The following is a 16727-nucleotide window of genomic DNA, read 5'->3' as shown; positions in this document are numbered from 1 at the left end:
AGCACTGAATTCAGGGTCCCCCTCGTTGGGCCCCATCATTGTGCGGATGGGGACACGGGCCCAGGGAGGGGCAGGGTTAGGCGCAGACTCCCTGTCCCGTGCTCCTTTCACTCCACCACCAGCCTCGGAAAGCCAAGGGAGCAGTCACAAGTGACTCTGCCCCCAGGGACTTTGATCCTGCCTCTGAGTCCTCTGAAGTCGCTGGGGATGGAGGCTGGCCTGGGCCAAGGCTCTCCGTGCTCCCTATCGGCCTCTGCCCTCACTGCCTCTAATCTGGCCTCCAGTCAGCAGCTAGAGTGATCTCTCAGAACCTGCCCAGAGAGGGACTGCCTCTGCCCAGCGTCACACAGCTTAGTTCTGGAGCCCTTGGAGCCACCGCTGCAGGGATGTCCCAGGTGTGGCCCAGCACCCAGGACTGCATGCATGGTGTCAGCCTCAGGTAACAACACTCCAGGTCTCTGGCTGGGCCTCATTGGTTCCCTGTTCACCTGCATCCCTCTGGCAAGCCTCAACTGGGCTGGGCCCTAGGTGGCCACCTTTCTCCTCTGATGACAGGAAAGGCCCACTGTCCCTGGCAGCCCTGACAGCTTCAGTCAGTGGCTGAAGGCAACCAAGCTAGGGAGCAACCTTCAGCTCCCCAAGGCATTCCTATGTTTACACGTTGCAAATGCTTGGCTGGGAGACAACGCCTGGGATGTTAGGGGTCCAGCCTTGACTGTGTGACCTTGGCAAGGTCACTTAACCTCTCTGAGCCTCATCGGAAAACAGAAGTAATCAGCAGGATTATTGGAAGAAAAATGAGGTAACATTTACAAACGTGCCCAGGACGTTCCGTATTGTTTCTGGACAGAAAGCTCAGTAGCAGGCTGTTGGCGCCCACATTGGCAGCTGCCAGATGCACAAGACAGGGTGGGAGGGGCATGCCAGGTAGAGGGGCCAGCATTAGAATGACCCAGGGACAAATCCTCAAAATGGGAGGAAGATGAGCCCCTTCAGCTAGCATGTAGAACCCACATCTTTTTTTTTTTTTTTTTTTTTTTTTGCGGTACGCGGGCCTCTCACTGTTGTGGCCTCTCCCGTTGCGGAGCACAGGCTCCGGACGCGCAGGCTCAGCGGCCATGGCTCACGGGCGCAGCTGCTCCGCGGCATGTGGGATCTTCCCGGACCGGGGCACGAACCCGTGTCCCCTGCATTAGCAGGCGGACTCTCAACCACTGCGCCACCAGGGAAGCCCAGAACCCACATCTTCTTGTGGGAGCATCTGTCCTCTGGTCCTGCTGCAAAAAACTTACCTTTATTGATCACTTACTATATGCCAGATGCCTCAGGTATGCAGAATCATTTAATCCTCACAACTACCCCATTAGGCACCCCTGACACTGCGGACAAAATAATGTTGCCTGCCATCCTGGTAAACGATGAATGTTGCCCGCCATCAAGCCATCAGCCACTGCAGCCACCCGCTACGGTGCGCCCTGAGGGGAATTCAAGATGGAGAAAACCTGGATACTGGCCCTGATAGTTAAGATGCATGTCTAAGGAATAATTTCAATGAGCCCAGACTCTTACATCTTCAGCACTAAAATCATTAACTTGAGATGTCTGGTTTTTGTGCTTAGCAGTAATCTTTTGATGTTTGACTACATATTTTTTATTTTCAGCAAAAACTCCTATATATGTATCCTGGCTCCACCCTGACCTCTTTGGAACAGTTCCCGAGCTATCTGAGAGGCTGTCTCCCAGGCTATAGTCCTCAGCAATGTCCCCAAATAAAACATAACTCCCAACTTTTAGGTTGTACATTTTTCTTCAGTCAACAGCTCTTTTCCAGATGATCTCCAAGTTGGCTATGTGACTGGGTCCCTTATTCAGAGGGGGGTTAGCTTTGAACCAAGGAGCTTGATCTTTCTCTTTCCCTGGTTACTGTGCCCGTGCCCTGCCTCCTAGGAAACCACTTCCCATATGGAAGCCATGTGGCCAATAGCTACCACAGTGGATAGCATTTGTCCAGATCTTCCCAGTGAAGGGCCAGGTGGTTGGCCACATGCTTCCAGGCAGCTCCCTCTGCTGGGGGCTTGCAGTGCTGCATGTCCAGGCAAAGGGCTTCCCCTGGGAGCATCAGTGTACAGTCTTAAGCATTCCCTGATGCTCACAGGAGAGCCGGGAGGCTCAGATGAGGTGGCGATGGGACAGAGCCAGAGGTCACTGGTATTGACCCATGCACCAGAGAATATTAATGCCCACTTCTCTCCCTAGCTTAGGTGGACAGGTTCACACTGACAATTGTACCCTGAGGCTGTCCCATGCCTGCCCCAGACTGTGGCCAGAGCAGTTTAAAATCTGGTCCTGCCCTTAAGGAACAATTGTTTGGTGTCCTCCCTTCAAATTGCCCCCAACCCCTGGAGGTTTCACAACCTAGGAGGGTCTGTCCTGGTCTCCCCGCCTCCCTCTCTCCTGCCCCTCAGGGCCAGCCAGTACGTGCCTGTGACTGCTTTTCACCACCACATGGGGGCAAGGTGGCAAGCCACCATCTCCCAGCCCTAGGGGGAGGCTGGTGCTCCCCCTAGGATGGGGCCCCATTCCCCGAGCTGGAATGGATGTCCAGCTTGCCGTGCTGGGGACAGAAATCCTGTCTCCTCCGTGCTGGACCCCACTCTTACAGCTTGGCCCTCTCTGACACCCCATAGCCCACACGCCCCAAACACTCATGCCCCTGGTGGGGACTGTCCCTGGCTGAACCTGGGAAGGAGGTATACAGGCCTTCTCTGTTTTTCCCAAACCTCTCAGGATTCTGGGACTCTGGCCCAGGGGCATGTCCTTTTCTCAGAAACCCAGCAGCATCTAAACTCTTCGGGCACCTCCTCCCCGGCTGTAAGGATCTTTATCTGGATTGGGAGGGGGCACAACTGGCCCTTCCCATCCACTGCTCTCCTTCTGGGTTGCTCCTGAGTCTAAGAATTGGGAAGTAAAAAGCCCAGAGCTGGCCTCTTCTGTCATACCCGGATTGGTAAGAAGAAGCAGGTTATAAAAGGGAGGAAAATCTTCGTTAGTAGTTCAAAAATACCCTTTGGCCACCCCGGGCACATTTCTCGCTTTCGCGCTTGAAGGGGACTTTCCGTAACCAGATTTTCACCCACTCCAACCCTTCGGACTTGGGTCAACGCCTTGGACGTTGCGGTCGCGGTCCCCCAGTGGGGCTTCCCCTTGGTCTGGGTGGCAGCCGTGTGCTCTTCATTCGCAGGCATAGGCCTCGCTGTGTCCCCGGGGTCCTCTTCACCTGCCCCGTGTGGACAGGCCGGGCAGGGGAAACCAGCTTTGGAGGTTGGGGTTCCAGGGAGAGGTTTGGGAACAGTCGGCGTGATACAGAAACTTGGAGGCTGGGATGGGGTTTCCAGGAAGGTTTAGGGAGAAAGGAAGGGGCCTAGGAACGCGCGCGGAGAAACGCCGTTATTTGGGGGCGCCAAACCGGGCTGCGAAGCCAGCAGGATTTAGCGCCGCCGCCAGGTCAGCATGCGCCGAGGAATTAGGGTTGCCAGGGACAACGCGTTCTGGGCGGAGCTGCTGTTGGGGTGGAGCTTGAGGGATGTGGGCGGAGGCTTGGGAGGCGGAGAGAAGGCGGAGCTGGGGGGGGTCTGAGCCAGAAGTGGAGTTGTTATTGGTGGAGATCACATGCTCTGGGCGGGGCCTGGGAGCCGGGAGGAGACAGTGTTGATGTTAGGACGGAGCTTCAGGATGGGCGGTGCGAAGCCGGGGCCGGCCCGGAGAGCTGGAGCCGGAGGCGGAGACGTGGTTGGCGGGGACCGAGCTCCTGGGAGGGGTCGCAGCCGGCGGGGGTGGAGCCGAACGGGCGGGGGCGGTGCTGGGTCGCGCCAGGCCTGGGGCCGAGGCGGCGCGCGGCGCTGACAGCTGAGTCGGCTCGCGGCCTCCCGCCCCCTGCGTGCCCGGCCCCGACCCCGGCCTGGCCTGCCCCGGAGCCATGAGCCCCGGGCTGCTGATGCTGCTCGGCAGCGCCGTCCTGGTCGTCTTCGGCCTCTGCTGCACCTTCGTGCACCGCGCTCGCAGCCGCTACGAGCACATCCCCGGGCCGCCGCGGCCCAGGTGAGCGGGGGGTGGGGGCGGGGACCTGGATGGGGCTCTCGCATGGGGGGCCGGGGGACCGCGTCCAAGCCGGCATCGGGTCCAGCCTTGCCATTGCGCGCGGCCGCTTGGAAACGGCGGCAGGGAGAGGGGCGCTAACTATTCTTAGTAACAAATTACTCACAGCCGCAGCAGCTGCTCGGCGCCCACCGCGCTCTGCTGGGCCCCGAAAACGTGATGGCAGCGACAACCCTGTTAGGTAGGCGCTATTGTTACCCCATCGTTCAGACGAGGAGACTGAGGCGCGCAGAGGCAAAGTCACCTGCCCAAGGTCACACAGTTGGTAAGCCTAGATTTAAACCCAGGTCAGCCTGGTTCTAAAGTGGGTGCTCTTAACTTTGGGACTTGGATGGGGTCACTCAACCTGGGTTGTCATACACTGTACTTTGGTCACATCCCCCCTCTTTTTTAAAAATTTCTGTCCTGGTATCTCCTTTTTGTCTTCTCCTTGGTACTTCCATTCCATCCTCAGCCCTCACCCCACTCACCTTACCTCCCCCCTACTCCACCAGAAGTTCACCTTTCTGAAGTGTCATTTCTGTGTCATTCAGACGTGTCATTTCTGTGCTCCAAAGGCTTCCCATCACTTAGAACTAAATCTAATTCTAAATTAAGGCTACTCTGGGGCCAGCAAGGCCCCTGCTGGGCTCTCAGAACCCACTCTGTACTGTTCTAACCCCATGCTTGCTCACTGCTGCCTCCAGTTCTTTCTGCATGCACCCACCTCAGCTGAACCCCTCCTCCCGGGTCTTCCTTTTCCCCACCTACCCTGTGTAAAGCCCACCTCCTAGCTCCAAACTCCTTATGGGGCCATCATCCCTGAAGTTACCTTCTGTTCACCTGTTGACTGTCTGTTCACCTGTTGACTGTCTGTCTCCCCCTTTAGAATGTGAGCCCTGGGAGGGCAGGGATACTGTGTGTTCACTTGTGTATCCCCAGAGCCTGGGACATTGCAGGTGCTCAATAAATATTTGTTGACTGAATGAATAAACAAGGGTATTAGACACACTTCTTAAAACCTCAGGACACCAACATTCTGGAAGGCACCCACCTCCAGCACAAGCCGGATGCCCTGGCATTTGAAGCCTGAATCCCTGCTTGGTGGGTTTGGGAAAGATCTCTAGCTGGAGACACAGGGAGGCAACTGTTCTCCCTGCCAGCTCTCTCTCCTCCCAGGTGCCCTCTCCCACCCTTTTCCCTTACTTCGCAGCTGTGTCTTCCCCTCCATCTAGATGGTTCTTCCCCCAGCCTTCTAGGCTTGTCTTAAATGCCAGCTCCTCAGGGAGGCCCTCCCTGCTCCCACACGCAAATGTATTTTGTTCATTTTATAAACTCTAAGTCACCTGAATGGTAATTGGGTAACTATTCGTGCTACCTCTTGTTAAGTGTCTGTCTCTCCCATAGGCCTGTGTCTGTCTTGTTCACTGCTGTGCCCCTGACATCTCGCTCAGCATGCACAGTAGACCCTGGATAAACTGTGATCCAAGGTGGATGGTGGAAGGCTCCTGCCAGTTCTGTTAGATACACTCTCACCCTTTCAGGTTTTCAAATCAGCCGTCAAGAGCTTGGAATTGAATGAGTTTTGTGCTCATTCTGACAGGCCTCCTCATGACTTGACCTTCTCATAAACCCAAGTGCTTCAAACACTGCAGACCTGAGCCAATCTCTGTGTCTTAAGAAGAGAGAACTTAAATCAAGCTCCTCTCGGCTACTCTCCCCACATCAATTTTTTAAATTGCATTAAAAAAATAATGTATGCCATAACATTTACCCCTTTAAAATGTACAATACAGTGCTTTTTAGTATAGTGACGGAGTTATGCAACCATCACTGCTAGTTCCAGCACATTTTCATCACTGCAAAAAGAAACCCCATAACCATTAGCTATCACTCCTCATTGCCCCCGGAACTCCCGTAGCCCCTGACAACCACCTAATCTGCCTTCTGTGTGTATAGATTTGCCTGTTTTGGACATCTCATATAAATGGACTCATACAATATTTGACCTTTTGTGTCTGGCTTCTTTCACTTAGCAGAATGTTTCCAAGGGTCATCCATGTAGTAGCATGTGTCCATATATCTTTCCTTTTTATGCCTGAATTCTCCCTCAAGTCTTACACCACAAAATCTACATGTGACCTACAGGTGTGTGGGTGGGTGGAGGAGGCTGACTATAATTTGGGTTGGGCTCTTTATTCTAAGGAGGTCAACTGAACAATGCCTATACGAAAAGATTGTGGGTTAAAAACTGGTTGGTGGTCAAATACAAAACTGCACTAAATGAAGGTTCTGGAACCTCTTTTTAGCATAAATCAGATGCTTTGGCATTCAGAGCCTGGATCCCCAAACCATGATTGGCAACACCACGGTTGACGAGAAATCTATGCGTACTGATTTCTCCAGTAGTGTGCTTTAGGGCTTTGCCAGCTTGCAGGCAAGGAACCCTCTGCCCTGCAAGAGGCAGCTGCTGTGCTCTCGCAGCCCCACTCTTCATCCTCTTTTCTGCAAGAGTCACCAGCAAGATGCCTTCCCTGAGTGCCCTGCTTCTGTGTGCTGATTACAGACAACATCCTACTGCAACGATCCATGTAACAGCTGAAAACTCAGACCCCATGTTCAGATCCCACACAAACACTTGTAGCCTCTGTATTTCTCTGTCACTGCTCTGAGCTTCCTCATCCCCCCCACTCTCCTGGTAGTGTGGGATGAATGTAAACTTGACAATGCAAAATCTCTCTCCCCCAGTTTTTATTTCTTTTGTAATAAGTTTTTCAAAACTCCTGGGCGGTGTTGCTTCTCTCCACCCTCTCCTGCTTGCCGAGTCGCCAGGCCTGGGGGCTGTTCGACCGTTGCTGGGTCTTTCTCGGTGATGGTGGAGACCCACGGCTGGCTCTGCTGGGCGGCGCATCCAGGGGACTTGGGGTGCCCAGCTGAGCACTCGACCACCACATCCCTCTGGCGCGAGGCACTTTCCTGGCCCTGCACCCTCACCCTCACTCCTAGTGGGTGGCCCACCCCTCAGCCATCTCGTGGGCTCCCGCCACCCCTCTGTGTGGCCTCACAGTGGGCTCTCCAGATGACTTCTGCTCCAGTACTGTCCCAAACTTTTCTGCCCACAGGAAACCTCGGATTCCCACTGTGCCTGTCGCAGGGTTATAGGAAACCATGCGTGCCGGGGACCGGGCAGGGGAGGGGGATTTTTGCCCTCTCCTCTCTCCCTGGGTTGCTCTGACATATCCTGTCTACCACCAGGGGCACACCAGGTGGGCTTCGGTCCGCCCCTCCCCATCCCAGGAGTCTCCCATCCCCTCCTTCCATCATCCCTCATCTGCTGGTTTCTAACCCCTGGTCTCCGGGCCCTGCCTTCGCCCCCCACCCCCAGCGCCCCCTGCAGGAACAGGAAGGAACGGGTCGTAGGTTCCTTTCTTGCCTGGCAGTGAGGACCCCACGCCACTACATGCCCTTGACCTTCTTGAGGTGTCACTCACGTGCCTCCCCAGGTGGCTCTGGACTCCGGTGCTTAGGGTGGAGACTCTCAGGCGTGTGAAGGTGAGGAGGGTCCAGACTCTGTTCTCACTCAGGTGACTCAAAACTGAGAATATTCTCTCCAAACCTGCAGCTTTGGGGAGTGACCATGGGTACTAGATTATTCTGGAAATACAGCCAGTCATGTGTGATGTCCACGGTCCATCTTGCTGCAGGCGGGGCGGTGTAAGTTCAAAGCCGCTCCCCTCGAGTGGGCGTGGCTGCCCGGCGCCCCGCCGAGCTTCCTAGCGCAGGCCCCGCCCGCCCGCTCTCCCCTCAGTCCCTCACCTCCTGTGCCAGCCAGCGCACGCTCAGCCTTTATTCTCGCCTCCTACTTCCCTGAGCAAATGAACAGCCTGAGACAACTTCCTTCCAGGGCTCTGCCGCCACATCAGCCCCCTGGCCTGCCCTGAGCCCACGTGCCTTCCCCCCTGGGACCTCGGTGCTCCTGGCCAAGGATGCCCGCCCCCCCCCCCCCCCACTGCTCCGAGACTCCAGCAATGCCCCCTCTCCTCCGTCATCACTTTTCCTTCTCTTCTGCATCATTCCTATTTTTATGTAATAGGCTGTAACACAAACCTCTTCCCCCTCATTCGCTCCAGCTGCCGCCCCCCCATCCCAGCTTTGCACGCCCACAGCAACACCCCCGTCCGAAGCCTGCCTGTCTCCGGCCCCTGTTCCTCCCTCCCCTTCTCTCTTGAATCCACCGCCCGTCAGGCTCTGGCCCCCACCTCTCCACCCAACAGGGTTTGATCAAGGCCCAGTGACCTCCGTGGAGCTAGACGCACGGTCAGCACTTGGTCCCCATCTTGCCCTGCCACTCCGCTGCTCGGGGCAGGGTGCACCCCTACCTCCTCCTTGAAGCCTTTCTTCTCCGGTTTCCCCCTCTCTCTCCCCTGCATCTCCTGCTCAGTCTTCCTGGCTGGTTGTCCCTTTACTGTCTGTCCCTCCAACAGTGCCTCACTCTTGGGGCCTCTTCCCTGTCTACACCCACCCCTTGTGGTCTAACCCAGTCTGTCAAAACCACTTCTCTGCTGAGGAGTCTCGCATTGACATCTCTAGCTGGGAGCTCTTCCCTGAACTGCAGCCTCAGGTGCCTACCTGCCTGCTTCCCTTCCGTGTTAGATGGGCAGCGCACACCCAACCGCTCCAAGGCTGGCTCTCAGTTCCATCCACTTGTCTCAGGTTGGTTCCCAGAAGCCGATCCTGAGACAAGAATTGAAGTGTAAGTCGTTTGGGAGGCGTGATCCTGGTGGGGTTAGGGACTGGATGGAGAGAGAAGGTCAGAAGGGCAATAAAGCAAATTACCTCTGGGGGCAACTGAGATGCAACCCCCCGGCGAACTCTGGGACCCGGTGGAACACAGGCTCCCCCCACCCCACCACGAGGTGGAGGGAGAGGGGATCGTTGGTGGAGGGCTGCTCGGGGGGGTGTTGAGCTGGAATTTCCAGGCTACTCCGCCTGCCGACAGAGCCGAGAGAGCACAGGGCAGAGACTCGGGTTCCGGCCTTTGGAAGCCCCTCCACCTGCAAGGACAAGGGTGGGGGGTGGGGGCAACAGTGTCTGCTGCCCCCACCAGGCCCCCTCTCAGTCCTCCTCACCTTAGTGAGTGGTAGCTCCATCCTGCCTCCCAGTGGCCCAGGCCAAAAGCCCCAGGGTCATCCCTGACCCCTGTCTCACCCCCCACATCCAGTCCATCAGCAGGTCCCCTTGGCTTGGCCCACCTTCACGTACATTCAGAGTCTGACTTCTCATCTCCACTCACAGCCCCCTCACTGGTGCCCCTGCTTCTACCCCTGCCCCCCACACCTGCCCTGTTTACTCTCAGCTCTGCAGCAGCAAGGACAATGCATTTAAACCCCAATTCAGATCCCATCTCTGTTCTGCTCAAAACCCTCCAGTAGCCCCCACTTCACCAAGCTCAAAGAAAAAGTTTGGATAACAGCCCCCAAGGCCGTACACAATCTTTCCCCCATCGTGGTGACCTCATCGTGTACCAGGTTCCCCTCAAGCACTCTGCTCCAGCCACACCGCCTCCCTGCTGTTCCTTGAACTTACCAAGCACTCTCCTACCTCAGGACCTTTGCACCTACGATTCTCTTTGCCTGGAATGTTCGTCCCCCAGATACCTACGTGGCCAAGTTCCTCACTTCTTGCAGCTCACATGTCACCTTCTTAAAGGGATGTTCCCTGACCTGCCTATTTACAATAATCCTCCTACACCCATCCCCAGCTCTCCTTACCTCCCCCAAGTCTGATTTCTCTCCCATCACTGTCTGACTCCCTATTTACTTACTTATTTATTTATTCACTCTGTCTCCTCCCAGGAGAATGTGAGTGCCATGACCCAGAAAACCCCAACTGCAGTTTCATTGTCGCCATTCTGGAAGCTGTAGTAAGTCAACTTGATGGGAATAAACAGGAGACAGGAAGTCACCAGTACCTTGGAATGTGCCTAAGGTGACACCACACAGGCCTGTTTACAATCTGGTAATCGCACTGCCAAGTTAGCATGACCAAACTATGTCCTGGTGAGAAGGACTGTGGGGGACCCTGGTACCAGCCACGCACCTGGGGCCAGATGACTTCCTCTTCCCAGCCTCGGTTGCCCTACCTATTAACTACGTTAATAATAGACCTACTTCAGGAGGTGTGGGGAGTTCAGATGTGGTCAAGCTCATCATGGTGCCCAGCATTTAGTAAGTGTTCCCTGAATGTCTCAGGTTATTCCTCATGCCAGCCCCCAATCTCTGCACCAGGGAGATGAGATGGTTTTATCCCTCTCCATCTTTCTAAGAAAACTTCCGGAGCCAGTCAGACTGGGATTTGCATCCTGCCTGGTGACCCTGAGCCAGGACTGTACCTCTCCGTGCCTCAGTCCTCCCATCTGTGAAGTGGGCCTGATAATGCCAACTTCACAAGGTCCTGTGGGGAAGGGAGCATTCTTTGATGGTGACTTCCGGTCATCTTAATGTTTCCCATTTCTTCTAGTTTCCTTCTAGGACACCTCCCCTACTTTTGGAAAAAGGATGAGGTTTGTGGCCGCGTGCTCCAAGATATGTTTTTGGATTGGTGGGTCCTAACTTGTCATTTGTTGCCCCTACTCCAGTCTCTGCCCCTCATGAGCCAGCTTCCCCCAATCCCCTAACCCCCAGTCCGGCACACACCCACCTCCCCAGCCCAGGTCACTCCCACCCCCAGCAGTTCCTACTCTGAGGCACACAAGGGTGGTTCAGAAGGCAAGCTCTGCCTTTTGCCAACTGCGTGGCCTTAGACCAGGCATCAGAAGCTCTCTGAGCCTCAGTTTCTTCATCTGTAAATTGGGTGGGGGTGTGACTAGGTAACAGTCATTGTTTAGGGTGGTGCTTTACACTTTTCAGAGATGTGATATTGCTTGATTCCCAGCACAACCTTTTGGGGCAAAGGAGGAGGGTAGCGACCCTATTTCATGGATTTGGAGACTGAGGGCAGTGGGGGATGTGACTCAGCAGTGAGTCAGCAGCAAGGCAGAACCTTGGCCCCGACCCCTGCTGAGACCTGCCCCCCCCTCCCCACCCCCAGGGATGGGATGCCCTGTTTCTCCAGCTGAGCCTGGGCTGATCTGATGACATTCACATCTCTGGTAGCTGACAGCCTCCTTTGCATCACTTTGGTTCCCAGGGCTAAGAAGTACGGACCTGTCGTGCGGGTCAATGTCTTCCACAAAACCTCGGTCATCGTCACGAGCCCCGAGTCGGTCAAGGTAGGAGACAGAGTGGTTTCCGAGGGGAGCCCTCCTCCTCCCCGGGATGGGTGCATGAAAGTCTACCCCAGGGACTGTGGGAGAAACGTTCCAGAGTCACGTGCATTTGGGCTGGTTTCCCAAGGATCCTGAAGGGAACAGCATCTTTCCCTCTAACCACCCACTTTTTGGCAGTGGGGTTGGGGGCCTCCTAAAAGCAGGGCTGTTTGATGTGGACAGTGAGTTATTGTTAGACTCTTCTGGGTTGGGAGTTTTACCCAGCTGGTGCACACGTGTCTGGCAGTTCACCTCTCTTAGAGTTCCTTCATCTGCGAGGTGGGATTATAACCCCTTTCTTTGAAGACTATGATGGGAACTAAATATTGATCCATTTATTTAACAAATAAAGGGTCAAAAGATGCTTCAACATGCACTTTTCTATGTGCTTCACAATTATTAACCCATTTAATCCACAGAGGGGTAGGGACTCTTATTAGTCCCCATTTTAGAGGTGAGGAAACAGAGACAGGCAGCATTAGTTGGCCTATAATATGTGCAGGCTGGTGTCTGCCATGTAAGTACTAAGAATGGCCAGTTGGCAGAACTGGGCTTAAATCTGGGCTCTGCCACCAACTGGCTATGGAACCTTGGACAAATTACTGTTTCACTCTGAGCCATAATTTCCTCGTCTGTAAAATAGGGATGATGCCTCTCTTACAGGTGCTTATAAGAATGGAACTGATGAATTGGGAGATTGGGATTGACATATATATACACTAATATGTATAAAATAGATAACTAACAAGAACCTGCTGCGTAGCACAGGGAACTCCACTTCGCTGTACAGTAGAAACTAATACAACATTGTAAAAAACTATACCCCAATAAAATAAAATTTAAAAAAGAATGGAACTGAAATAATGTGTGTGAACCATCTAGCCCACGCGTGGCACACAGCAAGTGCTCAATAAACGATTGTGCTGTGATTCTCACGGTGGGTACTGAGCTGATGTGCGGGGATGATGCTCTGCTGAGGCAGTGGCTGTGGTGACACTAAGGGGGATAAAATACAGCTTGGGGTCTAGATCACAAGACAAGTTGAATGACCATGGTGTCTCTAACAGGATGTTAAAAGTCATTTTATTTTTAAAAAGTTTCATTGCAAATACAGACACATGCCTTAAGACTTTTTAAAGCATGCTACCAAAAACCATACACAAGGCCTTCATGATGCTCAATGAGATAAGAACTTGAAAGACATATATTAATATGATGAATTACATTGCTTAGCATTTAAGTGTTAAATCAGCACTTCCTGGTCATGATACAATTTGTTCCTGGATACATGGATACGATTTGCTCATCTTTTGTTAAGAATTTTTGTTTCTATATTTTTTCTTCTCTTGATCCCTGGCTTTGGGATCAGGTTAATAGGCCTCATAAGATGAGTTGGGAAATGTTCCCTCTCCTCTGTTTTCTGAAAGAGTTTGTATAGGAGTAGTGTTTTTTCTTCCTTTAATGTTTGATAGAATTTACCAGTGAAGCCATCTGGGCTTGGCATTTTCTTTGAGGGAGGTGTTTTTGTTTTCTTTAAATTATGCAGTCAATTTTTAAAGTTGATATATGGTTATTAAGATTTTCTATTTTTTCTTGAGTTTTGTATCTTTCAAGGAATTTCTGCTAAATTGTTGAAATTACTGATAAAAAGTTGTCCACAATATTTATTTATTATCTTTATCATGTCTACTGGATCTCTGGAAATGTCTCCTCTTTCATTCCTGAGAACAGTAATTTGGGTTTTCTTTTATCTTATTGAACAAGCTGGCAAGAGGTTTTTCAATCATATCCATCTTTTCAAAGACCCATCTTTGGTTTTATTGGTTTTCTCCATTGTTTGTTTCCCATTTTATTGATTTCTGCTCTTTTTTTTTTTTTGCGGTACGCGGGCCTCACTGTTGTGGCCTCTCCTGTTGCGGAGCACAGGCTCCGGACGTGCAGGCCCAGCGGCCATGGCTCACGGGCCCAGCCGCTCCGCGGCACATGGGATCCTCCCAGACCGGGGCACGAACCCGCATCCCCTGCATCGGCAGGCGGACTCTCAACCACTGCGCCACCAGGGAAGCCCCAATTTCTGCTCTTTTTTATTTCCTTCCTCTACTCACTTTCAGTTGGTTCTTGTTCTAATTTTTTAAGGTGATAGCTTAGATAATTGATTTTAGATTTTGTTTCCTTTCTAATATAGGCATTTAAAGCTTTACGTTTCCCTGTAAGCCCTACTTTAGCACAAATATACCACACATTTCAATATGTTGTGCTTTTATTTTCATTCAGTTTCAAATAATTTCTTAATTCCCTTGTGATTACTTCTTTGAACCATGGATTATTTAAACGTGTGTTATTCAATTTCTAAGTATTATAAGATGTTCCAGATATTTTTCTTTTATTGATTTCTAATTTAATTCTGTAAGGTCAGAGAAAGTGTTCTTCATGATTTCAATCCTTTAAAATTAATTGAAGCTTGTTGTATGGCCTAGTATATGGTCTATATTTGTGAACGTTTGTGAGCACTTAAAAAAAAACATATGTTCTGTAATTGTTGGAGTGTTTTAGAAATGTCAGTTAGGTGAAGTTGGTTGATAGTGTTGTTTGAATCTTCTAAATCATTACTAATTTACTTTCTACATGTTCTAGCATGCAGAAAGTAAATTATTCTCTACTGAGAGAGGAGTGTTAAACTCTCTAACCCCATCATGGAATTGTCTATTTATACTCTCAGTTCTATCAATTTTGATTCATGTATTTTGTAGTTGAGTTACCAGGTGTGTACACATTAAGCAAAGTTATATCTTTGTGATGAGTTGATCCCTTTATCTTTAGAAATTTCCCCTTTTTCCTTGGTAGTATTCCACTTCCTGAAGTATATTTTGTTTGGTATTAATATAGCCACTCCAGCTGTCTTATGTTTAGTGTTTCATGGCATATCTTTTTCTATCCTTTTCCTTTCTTTTTGGCCATGCCATGGGGCATGCAGGATGTTAGTTCCCCGACCAGGGATCGAACCCATGCCCCCTACAGTGGAAGCGCAGAGTCCTAACCACTGGACTGCCAGGGAATTCCCTCTATCCTTTTACTTTTTATTATTATTTATTTTTAAAAATTTATTTCACTTATTTATTCTTGGGTGTGCTGGATCTTTGTTGCTGCACGTGGGTTTTCTCTAGTTGCAGCAAGTGGGGGCTACTCTTCATTGAGGTGTGTGTGCTTATTGTGGTGGCTTCTCTTGTTGCAGAGCACAGGCTCTAGGCATGCGGGCTTCAGTAGTTGTGGCATGCAGGCTCAGCAGTTCTGGCTCGTGGGCTCTAGACCGCAGGCTCAATAGTTGTGGCACACAACTACTTAGTTGCTTAGTTGCTCCGTGGTATGTGGGATCCTCCCGGACCAGGGCTCGAACCCCCATCCCCTGAATTGGCAGGTGCACCCTTAACCACTGTGCCACTAGGGAAGCCCTATCCTTTTACTTTTAACCTATCTGGAATTTTATATTTCAAGTGGGTTTCTTATAGATAGCATATAGTGGAGTTTTGCTGTTTCAGCCAATCTGAAAATCTCTACCTTTTAATTGGAATGCTTAGGTCATTTACATTTAATGTAATTATTGATGTGGTTAAGTTTAAATATACCATGCTGTTGTTTGTTTTCTATTTGATCCACCTGTTTTTTGTTCCCTTTTCCTCCTTTCCTGCCTTTTAGATTGAGTATGTTTTAGTATTCCATTTTATATCCACTATTGTCTTATTAGCCTCTTTCTCTCTCTTTGTGGTTGTCCTAGGATTCATAGGATAATCTTTAACTTATATCAATCTATCTTCAAATAATATTATATCACTTCATCTCTGTTTACTTTTAAGAATTTCTCTTTATCACTGGGCTCAGAAATTTGATTATGATCCACCTTGGTGTGCCTTTCTTTGTGTTAATTCTATGTAGGATTCTTTGAACTTCTTGGATATGTGGGTTCCTTGAGCATATTTGTAAAATTGTAATAAATGTGTTAAAGTTCTTGTCTATGAATTCCATCATCTCCATTATTTCTAGGCTTGGTTATAGGTCAGATTTTCCTGCTCTTTGGCATGTCTAGTGATTTTATGCTGCACAATGGACATTGTGACTTGTACATTGCTGAGTGCTCAGTTCTGTTTTACTCCTTTAAAGAGTGCTGGACTTCATTCTGGCAGATCACTTCGATCCTCTCCAGGTTGCTTTAAGGCTTTTGAGGGTTGATCAAGTGTAGGCTTTTACTCTAGAGCTAGTTTAGCCCCACGACTAAGGAGTAACTCTTCTGAGGACTCTAATAAAGGCCTTGTGTCTGAGGTTTAACTGTGGCCAATGGGGACTTGAACAATTCTGAGCTTGTTTGAGCTCTGAGAATTGTTTAGCCTATAGTTACCCAGTAACTCTCCTTTCCCCAGAAGTTTTTTACCTGGTCTTGTGGAGTTTCACTCTACACATGCCCAGATTGGTAGTTATACAAACATACAGGGGATCCCTGTGCAGATTTCTGCACAGGACCTCCTTCTCTGCATAGCTCCCTCCTCTTGAGTCCTCTGCCCTACAAATTCTAGGCTTTTCTGGCCTGCCTGGACTCTGACCTCTGTCTTATCAATTTGGAAAGCCTGCTGGGCTGTATTTGAGTTTATTCTCTAAGTGCCTTTGTCCTAAAATTGCCTCTGGGCAGAAAGCTGTAGGGCTCCTATATTGTAGGGCTCTTGTCTTTTTTTTTTTTTTTTTTCCCTTTTCCTTCTGTCATGGTTCACTGCCCACTGTCTAAAAGCAGACATTGCATCATTTTTGCTTATTTTTCTGGCTGTTTATGGCCGGAGGGAAAGTGCCTAGCAGTTACTCCTCCATGGGCAGAAGTGCACTGTCAGATGGGCAACAGGAGAAGGCAGCAAGGTGCTGGGGGTTCCCTGTGCATCCCTCAGGTCCCAGAGCCCAGCTCACTGGGCCAAACAAAGGATCTGTGGTTCCAGGGACAGCAGGCTGTGGGGACCCTGGTCAGAGACTGTGCTGAGGCTGTTCTGCCTCAGGGGGTGCTCCTCAGTTCAGGTTGGGAAGGGCTGGCACAGACCTTGGACTACTCAGAGGTATTTGAGTAGGGCCTGGGAGGTGGGCCTTTACTGCCAAGGTCTTTTTGCAGAAGAGGAAACCAGCGGGCGTAGGATAGTGACAGAACTTGGTTTACAAATGACAGTTTGGGGGTAGGGGTGGGGTCCCCGGGATGTGGCTTGTGAGCTGAAGTCAACATTTCTGGGGCTTCCTTTGAGCTGAAAATTTGGCTTAGATT

General features: G+C 50.9%; 2 protein-coding genes across 4 annotated transcripts in view; both read left to right on the top strand.

The window, feature by feature from the left end:
- The window catches only part of HHIPL1 (HHIP like 1), a 29430-nt gene extending 27650 nt beyond the window's left edge, over nucleotides 1-1780 (top strand). For both annotated transcript variants that reach the window (XM_060003939.1, XM_060003940.1), the window contains one exon: nucleotides 1662-1780. The gene's annotated coding sequence lies outside the window, so the exon portion shown is untranslated. The remainder of the gene's footprint in view (nucleotides 1-1661) is intronic.
- A 2079-nt stretch (nucleotides 1781-3859) lies between these two features.
- The window catches only part of CYP46A1 (cytochrome P450 family 46 subfamily A member 1), a 34378-nt gene continuing 21510 nt past the window's right edge, over nucleotides 3860-16727 (top strand). Inside the window, exons 1-3 of one of the 2 annotated variants that reach the window (XM_060003313.1) lie at nucleotides 3860-4098; nucleotides 10654-10734; nucleotides 11323-11404. In XM_060003313.1, the coding sequence (XP_059859296.1) occupies nucleotides 3977-4098; nucleotides 10654-10734; nucleotides 11323-11404 (285 nt within the window). In that variant the 5' untranslated portion in view covers nucleotides 3860-3976. The remainder of the gene's footprint in view (nucleotides 4099-10653; nucleotides 10735-11322; nucleotides 11405-16727) is intronic. The other variant, XM_060003314.1, reaches the window with a different exon arrangement.

Source organism: Delphinus delphis, chromosome 2 (assembly GCF_949987515.2).
Source record: "Delphinus delphis chromosome 2, mDelDel1.2, whole genome shotgun sequence".
NCBI classification, from domain to species: Eukaryota; Metazoa; Chordata; class Mammalia; order Artiodactyla; family Delphinidae; genus Delphinus; species Delphinus delphis.
The sequence above is the reverse complement of the archived record's forward strand: the minus strand, read 5'-3'. Positions and strand labels throughout refer to the sequence as shown.